The sequence below is a fragment of the Heloderma suspectum genome, chromosome 5 (assembly GCF_057233095.1).
Source record: "Heloderma suspectum isolate Gila_16-S chromosome 5, 16-S_ref, whole genome shotgun sequence".
In the NCBI taxonomy this organism is placed as follows: Eukaryota; Metazoa; Chordata; class Lepidosauria; order Squamata; family Helodermatidae; genus Heloderma; species Heloderma suspectum.
Window position 1 is genome coordinate 1898876 of NC_139462.1, and position 9582 is coordinate 1908457.

The window sequence follows — 9582 nt, forward strand, 5'->3', positions numbered from 1 at the left end:
CCAAAATTGCTCAAGGCAGCCCACAAAATTCAGAATGACACCGTCTCCAAAGACCACCATTGCTCAAGAAAGCGTCCAAGCGGGCCATGTCTTCCCGAGCGTGGGGGTCCAGGGGCCCGGCTAGTCCTTTCCCGCCTTCCTTCTTTTCGCCAAGACTCGGTGCCGCTCTTGGGGCGGGGCCCCCCGCCGCCGTGCCTGCTCCTGGTGTGAGTCATGTTTTAGGTGCGCAGGGGTTTTAGCTCTGTTTCATTTCATTCTTATCTATTTATTTATGTTTGTGGGCGCCCGCGCGCACGTGTGTTCTCATTTCAACTTGTAATTATGTGAGCCGCCTTGGGATCCTCTCAGGCCGAAAGTCGGATAAACGTATTTAATAAGAAAGAACAGAAAAGGATCTCTTTTAAAAATGCTCCGTCTCTCCACCCTCTTTCTCTGAATTCTTCCAACTCCCCCCCCCCCCGCCGCCACCTCCCGCCTCGTCCCTACTGCGAGAGAGGCCTGTCCTAAGGCGGGGGGCGATCCTCTGTCTTCCAGCCCCAGCGCTCTTTTCCCTGCCTCTGCTCTGTCGTCGACATATGGGAAAGAGCCACGGAGGAATTGCTTTGGTGACAGGGGGACAGCACTCCGAGGGCCTGGAAAGTGGCTTACCTTCGAGGAATCACAGCAGTCCAAAAATGGCTCAGGCAAGCTACTTTGAGCGGGCATGGGGGGGTCTCCTCCCGCTGCCAGGCCGACTGGATCTTCTTTGAGATGGAAGGGCGGGCCAGTAACACGCCCCCCCTCCCAGGTACACACACATTCTGCCTGCGCCTTTCTGTAGATCTTCGTGTCCCCTGCAGGGTCTTTCGGGGCCTGGGAAGTTCCCCGCGCTCTTCGCCTGCACAGAAGAAGCGCGAGTCTAGCGAGAGTTTTGTATATGCCAAAGCAGTGCACTGAACCCCCGCGTACCTAGCGCCATTTTCAGGAGGGGCCGGCAGTAAAGGCACGCCCTTTTGAACGGTGACCGCGCCCCGCTCTGCGCGCTCAGTCGATGAAGTGGAGCCGCAGGGGAGAAATTGCGCTGCCGCCGCCGCCGCCGCCAAGAAGACGCGTCTCCGAGTTCCTTTCGTGCGAGACGAGGATGGCGCGGGAAAGCAGCCCAGGCTGTCCCTTTGCCTGGGTTTGGTCATTTTTATTCGTGTGTAAAATATTTCGAGGCCGCCCCCAGGGCAGAAGGCGAAGCCTTCGGTTTACACGAGCCAGCAGCTCGTATTGGCCACCTGATGGCGCCACTGCCATGAATTCCGCTGGCCAGAGGCGCGGCCCCAGCAGCCCGCGGGACGGCAGAAACGCCGGAGGGGCGCCGGAGCAGGGCTCCCCGCGGCCGCGCTGCCGCTCCGCGCGCCTGAGGCGAGGCCCCTGGATTCCCGCGGGGGTTGCGGCGGATCTTCCCTGTGTTGAACAGCCGCCGCGCGCAGGGGAAGAGCGAGCTAGGCGGGCGGCTGTCCCTGGCACGGCATCGAGCGCTGAAGAGGAGCAGCTCTGGGCCGCCGAGGCTCCGCCCAGCTCCGCGCACTTCAGCGGGACTTCCGACCCGCGGGTTGTGCCCTTCCTTCCTGAAACGAGCGCTCCTGGGGGGCTCCTGCCTTCAAGCCGCGGCCCTGCAGAAAAGAGCTTCTAACGGGATTTAGCTGCGGGGGCCGGAAGGGGCGGCGGGGTTAACCCACCACTTGTTTGTTTATTTATTTAGCAGCCTGCCTTTCTGCCCCAAAAAGGGCGCTCAAGGGGCTGACAATAAAATCCCGCTTACAAACAAAACATTAATTAAAACATAACATAAAAGCAAATAAATTAAGAACACAATCAGAAAGAACAACAGTAAAAGGAATAAACAGCACCGACCGATTCAGCCGCCCTCGGACCGCGATTGCCTCCCAGGAACGTTCACCGGGCGCATTTTATCCTGAACCAGTTTGCAGCCGCCTGGAGTCGAATGCCAGGCGGCAGAAACTCTTAAGACAACTCACTCCTCCCCACCTGTCATGCCTTGACCCACGACACAGGTAACTCGGAAGAGGCCTCCGCAAGAAGAACTCATCACTCTAGAGCGGCTCCTGGCGGATAAATTGGGTTGCTGCCACGTTTTCCCAGCCGACGGAAGGAACTCCTTTCTGGAGCCTGGTTGGTGAGAATCTGACTCAGCTTTGCGCATTTTGCTGCTGTGCAGGTCTGAGCTCCGCTGAATAGGGAACGTGGCTTTCCCTGCATTCCTCTTAGAGAGCAGCAGCAGCAGCCCGGCGCGTGCGTGCGTGCGTGCGTGCGTGCTGGGGATGTTGACGGCACCCTCTGGTAGTGCCGGGAGCCGAGTGGAGCGGGGCGGGGCGGGGCGGGGCGGGGCGGGGCGGTCAGGCCCCTTGGCTTCTTTTCCCGAAGTTCTTTTCTCCTTTCGCCCAGCGTCGCCTTAGGAAGCCGGCTGCTACGCCCTGGGCTAGTCGCTTTCAGATCTGAGGATTTCGCGGGGCCACCGACAGTCCGAGAGCCCCTCGGCCGGCCCTACGAGTGCCTCTGTTATGGGGCTGGGTGCTGCTGAGGAGTCCCGCGCCCCGCCAGAGGAGCCTTTCCTTGTGCCCGGGCCGGGCCGGGCCGGGCCGGTCCCGGGAAAGCACGCCGCCTGCGGGTGCCCCCAGGCGAGGAGCTGCCGACGGTGCCCCGCCCTGCCTGGCCCCTCCCCGGTGGGTGGCGGGTGGCTGGCTCCGTGTTCCCCGCCCGGGGTGGGAGGCTTGGATGCTGCCCACACCCGGAGCGCCGCCGCCAGCGCTGCCGCCGCCCACGACGCCTCCCGGGGACCTCGGGGCCGCCCTCCTCCCGCGCGCCTGCCTGCGATCTCGGATGCCGAGGTCGACCGCTGCCCACGGGCAGCCAGCGGGGGGGGGGGGGGCGGGGCGAGGCGGGGGGGCAGGCTTTGGCCACCACTATCACCCCTCCCTCTTTCTCCTCCTCTGCCTCCAGGGCCCCGCGGTTTCTCCTTCCCCATCACCCCAGGAAGCTTTTCCTGGCCGCATCCGGAGGTATCTCAGCAGAGATTGCCGAAAATGAGGCCACGAGCAGCTGTTGGCCGGGCTGGGGGTCCCGGAGCAGGCCGACCTCTCGAGCCCAGGGCCAGCCCAGGCTCCTCCTCTGCTGACCTGGGAGGGAGGGAGCCCCTGCAGCCGCGGCCGCTTCCCGCCTCGGCAAGAGGAAACTCTTTGGGGCTGGGGTGGGTGAAGGAAGGGGGACCACCTGGTGCAGTTGGACACGTCCGAACTGGAGGAGGCTTCAAGGAAAAGGGCAACTAAAATGATCCAGGGGCTGGAGCACCTCGCCTATGAGGGAAGGTTGCAACAGCTGGGCTTGTTTAGTTTAGAGAAAAGGAGGGTGAGGGGAGACATGATGGAGGTGTACAGAATTATGCATGGTGTGGAGAATGTGGACAGGGAGACATTTGTCTCCCTCTCTCATAATACTAGAACCCGGGGTCATCCCATGGAGCTGATTGGAGGTAGCTTCAGGACAGATCACACAGCACATAGTTTAACTATGAAACAGGATGTAGTGATGGCCAGCAATTTGGATGGCTTTAAAAGGAGGTTAGACAAATTCCTGGAGAAGTCTGTCAGTGGCTACCAGTCCTGATGCATCTATGCTACCTCCAGTCTGAGAGGCATTGAGCCTACGTACACCAGTTGCTGGGGAACACAGGCAGGAGGGTGCTGCTGGGCTCCTATCCTGCTTGTGGGTTCCCTGTCAAGAGCTGGCTGGCCACTGTGTGAACAGAATGCTGGACTAGCTGGACCCTGGGTCTGATCTAGCATGGCTCCTCTTATGGTCCTATGAAGCACTCATCACTAGGACCTCTTTTCAGCCTCCACAAGGGTGTTAATTCCTTGAAACTGCGGAATGGTGGCAATGCCACTGTGCAGACACAGAGTGCATTTCTCTCCTCCCCGAATGATGCCAACCAGCCAAGACACTGCAGTGATTACAGAATCAGGTTCCTGGCACCCCTCCATTTAGAAAATAAGCAGCATCAGTCATGTGGGGGGGGGGCATTCCAGGTGGCTCTCAGGATTCTGAATTAGCCTCCTCGAGTCCCAGTATTGGGAAAAAGGCAGGAGATATATATATAAAATTAACAACCCCCAAAAGCTCCATACGTGGCCATGAAGCTGGATGAGGCCAAGATGGTTCCTCCCTCTAGGCCAGCATCCAAAAGTGGCAGCCCAGATCATTCCAGCTCCACTCACCCCCATCAAGCTCACAGGCAGGGCAAGTAGGGAATCATGAGAACATATGAATGTAAGAAGAGTCCTGCTGGATCAGACCAAGGGTCCATCAGTCCAGCAATCTGTTCACACTGTGGCCAACCAGCTGTCGATAGGAGACCACAAGCAGAACATGAGTGCAACAGCACCCTCCCAACCATGTTCCCCAGCAACTGGTGTACATAGGCTCACTGCCTCTGATACTGGACATAGCACAGAGCCATCAGGACTAGTAGCCATGGACAGCCTACTCCTCCAGGAATTTGTCCAACCCCCTTTTAAAGCCATCCACATTGGTGGCCATCACTACATCTTGTGGTAGCAAATTCCATAGTTTAACTCTGTGCTGTGTGAAGAATCATAGAATAGTAGGGTTGGAAGGGGCCTATAAGACAATCAAGTCCAATCCCCTGCTCAGCACAGGAATCTAAGTCAAAGCATCCCTTGAATGCCTCCAGTGTGGGAGAGCCCACCACCTCCCTAGGTAATGGTTTCCATTGTCATATTGGTCTAACAGTCAGGAAGTTTTTCCTGATGCTCAGCCGGAATCTGGCTTCCTGTAACTTGAGCCCATTATTCTGTGTCCTAAACCTTTCAAGTACTTGAACAGCGCTATCCTATCTCCCCTGTCTTCTCTTCTCAAGGCGAAACATGCCCAGTTCTCTCAGTCTCTCTTCATAGGGCTTTGTTTCCATTCCCTTGATCATCTTTGTTGCTCTCCTCTGAACTCTTTCCAGTTTGTCTGCATCCTTCTTAAAGTGTGGTGCCCAGAACTGGACACAGTACTCCAGATGAGGCCTAACCAGTGCTGAGTAGAGGGGAACTAGTACTTCCCGGGATTTGGGAGCTATGCTTCTATTAATGCAGCCCAAAAGAGCATTTACCTTTTTTTGCAGCCACATCACATGGTTGGCTCATATTCAGCTTGTGATCTACCACAATTCCAAGATCCTTCTTGCTTGCAGTATTGTTGAGCCACATATCCCCCATCTGGTAACTGTGCATTTGTTTTCTTTTTCCTAGGTGCAGAACTTGGCATTTATCCCTACGAAATATCATTCTGTTGTTTTCTGCCCAGTGCTCCAGCCTATCAATATCACTTTTTGTTTCTGTCTTCCAAGGTATTAGCTATCCCACCCAGTTTTGTGTCATCTGCAAATCTGATCAGCATTCCTTGCACCTCCTCCTCCAAGTCATTCATACAAATGTTGAAGAGCACTGGGCCCAGGACTGAGCCCTGCGGTACCCCACTTGTTACCTCTCCCCAGTTGGAGAAGGTCCCATTGATAAGCACTCTTTGAGTCCGATTCTGTAGCCAACTGTGGATCCACCGGATCGTTGTTTCATCTAGCCCACTTTGAGCTAGTTTGCTCATCAGGAGATCATGGGGCACTTTGTCGAAAGCTTTGCTGAAGTTGAGGTATATGATGTCCACAGCATTCCCACGGTCCACCTCCCACAAGGGAGGTGACCTGATCAAAAAATGAGATCAGATTCATTTGGCAGGATTTGTTCTTGACAAATCCATGTTGGCTTCGAGTAATCACTGCATTGTTGTCAAGGTGCTTCCAGATGGATTGCTTTATCATCTGCTCCAGAATTTTCCCTGGGATTGATGTCAGACTGACTGGTCTGTAGTTCCCAGGTTCCTCCTTTTTGCCCGTTTTGAAGATAGGGACCATAGCCCAGAAGAAGTCCTCCGTTTTATCTGTCCTGAAACTCTCCCAGTCAGCTTCATGGGATGCCCCACTGGGTTCTCGTATTATGAGAGGGGGAGAAGAATGTCTCCCTGTTCACATTCTCTGCACCAAATTCTTCAGTCGCCTTCCCTGACTGATGCCCCCTCCCTTCCCGTCCTGTGTGCCAGATTAGTACTCAGAGGTCAGCTGCCTCCATTTAGCTGTTTCGACTTCCAACTCAGTTGAAAATGTTGAACATTTTTTGCCCCAAATATACCTTCAAGCAGCCCAGGGCTCACTGGGGTGTGCCTGTCTTTAAGTGCCACTTGAAGGGCACTTCTGCCACTCCAGCCCATTTCCCAACTGGGGAGGGGTTTTTTTTCTCTAAGTTTGGTGATATTCAAGGGGCAGAATGCATCTGCCAACGTTCCTCCCAGCACCCCAAAAGGGCCGTGCAAGCAGCACATGAGTCAGCGTGGATGCAACGATGCGCCCTGGAAAAGCCTCAGTCCGGAGTGCTGAAAAGGGGAGTCGCTCTTTCAGCGCCAGTGCCGGGCAGTGGGCCGGCTAACTGGGCAACACTGGAGTCGGGAGGGCGGAGGTAGCCACGCAGGACGCCAATCTGAGCCAGGCGAGGAGGCGCCTCACAGCCTGAGGAAGGCCAGGATGTGGAATTGCCCAACCTGCCAGGAGGAGGAGGCTGGCGTGGGCTCCTGCAGCCAGGTCTGGCAGTGAGTGACTCCATCCGCGCTTCTCGACCTTCTTCCGGCCGCACTTTGGCGGGAGCATTTCCTTGAAGGTTCCGCGGGCACGCCCTCCAGCAAGGTCCTGGGCTGAAGACTTCCCGAACAGCCTAGTGGCTCTGTGGGCTGGCTGTCTCTCTCCCTGCTTCGGATCCGCTAAGACTCCTTGGCCTGTGAAGCTGGGTCTCCCTCATCCCATACCTGTGCCTTTGGTTGGGGGTGGGGGCAGGCAAATGGAAGACTGCATTTCTCTCTGTGGACTGGACATTCATCTTGTTCGTTTTGGCCCAGGGTCCCAGCCTGTCTAGATCCTTTTTGTAGTCCAGATCAGCCCCCCCCCCACACACACACACACAGGTCAGTAGCCACGGATGTAGACAAAACACACTGGAGTGGTGAGTTAAGAACCGACTTTACTTGAGATAGAACAAGCTTACATCTCGAGGTAAGTTAGCTGAGGTCAGCCCCATGGTCAGCATCCCCTGCAGGAGGAGGAGGGAAGAAGGTAGGAAAGCAGCGGGAGGAGACAAGGAAAAGGCCTTAGATCTCCTAGAGACGCCTGACTCAAGCACATGTTGAACCCTCGAGTTCAGGCTCAGTCGCTCATGGCCCGAGTCCCTCCAACACGTGAGGCCTGAGCCCCTCTTCTGCCGAGCGCCCGCGTTGCCTCCCCTGCACATCTGACACGATCCCCTCCACCACGCCCTCATGCAAGTCTTTGCTGGCAGTGTGGAACCGCGCAGGGCCAGGACAGAGGCAGCGCTGCGAAGCACAGGCGCGCCGGGTCTGAAGCCTCCGAGAGCCGCTGCCGGAGGTGTCGCCGGCAGTGCGACAGCTGGACCCAAGCCTGGGCAGAAGACAGCTTCCTATGTCCCTCAGACCGCAGAAGGAGACCTTCGCTCAGGGAGGCCCGCGACATCCAGAGGACAGGCGCACAGCACTCCCGATCGGCGATTCTCCTCCGCCTTCTCCGGCTGCTGGGGCGTTTCTTCTCCGGGCCAAGCAGGAAGGCAGGGGCCAGGTGAAGACAGCGGAGAGCGGCTCCTTTCCCCGTCCCTTGCTCGGCACGGAGCTGCTGGAGCGGCCGGAACAAGGAGTGTCGCTGCTGTTGCTGCGGTGGGCAGATGTCATGTCCGACCCCGGTGACAGCCGCTCCTCTCCACGGGCCCGGTGCTGGGCTGGGCTACCGGCCTCGCCAGGCGTGGCCAGCGCCCTCGGGTCCGACAGCGCTGGTCGCCTGCTCGGAGGGGGGGCTGAGTCTAAGCGAGGCCCGAACTCCGCCTCCACCGGGTGACCTGCTGTCTTGGGCGAGAGGAGGCCAGGCCAGGCGTTGGGCTTCTCCTGGGCCGCTCGCCCCTTCCAGACGGCGCAGGCCGGTCCTTGGGCCCCGGCCCCGAGGCTGCCCGGGAAGCCCGTGGTGGCACTTTCTGCGTGCAAGTGGAAAGGAGGCTCCTCTAGGCGCCCGCTAGTCCCAGCGGCTGTGTGGCTGGACCAAGGCCAGGTTTTCTTTGGGGGTGGCGGCGGATTGCTACAGCCCTTGGGTGGGCGGGCAGACAAGGCTGGCGGGCTCCTCCCGCCTTCCTTCCGCCACGCCACCCCGCGCCCTGAGCAGAAGCGGTGCCGGTTCCCCAAAGGCCCCCCTCGTACATTCCTCGCCCCCCCCCGCCGCCGCCGCCCCACTCATTCCGGCTGCCGCCCGCAGGAGTCGCTCCAGGGGTGGGGGAGTTCAGGTTCTGCGTGGAGAACCGCACGCGGCACCCGGACGAGTCGAGCCCGCGGCAGGCGCGCACCTACCAGCTGTACAGCCGCCGCCGCCGCCAGCTCTTCCAGGGGCTGCCGGGCCGGCCGGTCGCCACCAGGGAGGGCGGCGCCAGATGCGGTGAGGGGCTTGCGGGGCGGAGGGGGCTTGTGCCCGGAGCAGTCGTGGAGCGCCGCTGCCCCCCGACCTCCCCTCAGCTGCTCTCGCGGTGAAGCTGCTGGCCCTCACTCCGGGGGCGCGGCGCGGCGCGGCGGGGCCAGGCTTCGATGCATCTCCGGCCGCAGCGCAGGCGCCTCTGGCGGCGAGGGGCCGGGCCGGCCCGGGCCTCCAGGCCCCCTCCCCCGCGCCCTTCCTCGACTCCCTCGAGCCGCTCAGGGACGCGAGTGGGCAGGTCTCCCAAAGGCCTCCCCTCCCTTTCTCTCCAGGCCTCCCTCGGCAACTCCCGCGGAAGCAGGTCCCGCGGCTCTGCCGCTGCTCATCCGGAGGGCTGAGCTGGCCGCCGCATCGGGGCGCTTCCTGCCGCTGCCCGGGGCCGTTTTCTGCCCGCTCTTCCAACCCAGTCCCCAGGGCCCAAGGCGGAGGAAAGCAGCCTTGCCTTCTCCTCAGACCCGCGGCCAGAGGGGCCTGCCCGCAGCTTCTCCCCCGGGAAGGAACCAAATAGGGGGAGGCCCCAGCCAGCCCCCAGGATGTGGGCAGGGCAGGGAGGCCAGGCTCTGCGAGGCAGCAGACCCCCACCCGGAGGCTGTTGACTGGGCCCTCTCTCTGCCGCAGGCCTCTTTGTGGAGGAGCTGCTGGAAAGCCACGATGCCACGGCCTTCAGCTCCGCCAAGCACCCAGGCCGGCCTCTGCGTGGCTGTCGCATCCAGCCCCACCACCTCCCACTTCGCCGCCATCCCGAAGTGCTGGAGGAGGAGCAGGGCATGGCTGCCTCTTCAAACACCCCATGACTGGGGATCGTGGCCACAGGTTGGGGCCCCAGCCCCTCCTGGGCGGCAGCATGCAACACCCCAGGGCCCTCTGCAGACCGGCGCAGCTGGTCTGCAGAAAGCAGGGGTCCTAGAAGGAGGAGCCCTAGCCCAGCCTGCCTGCCCCGCAACCCACTCGAGGGCAGCAGCTCCTTT

The 9582-nt window shown here is 59.7% G+C and overlaps 1 protein-coding gene across 1 annotated transcript; it reads right to left on the bottom strand.

Moving 5' to 3' along the window:
- Positions 1 to 7102: 7102 nt before the first annotated feature.
- On the bottom strand, positions 7103 to 9354 carry LOC146343484 (uncharacterized). The gene is made up of 3 exons (XM_084856496.1): positions 9197 to 9354; positions 8497 to 9095; positions 7103 to 8129 (listed from the first exon to the last, which is right to left on the bottom strand). The coding sequence occupies exons 1-3, from the start codon at positions 9352 to 9354 to the stop codon at positions 7603 to 7605; spliced, it is 1284 nt and encodes a 427-aa protein (XP_084712622.1). The 3' UTR covers positions 7103 to 7602.
- Between the last annotated feature and the right edge of the window lie 228 nt (positions 9355 to 9582).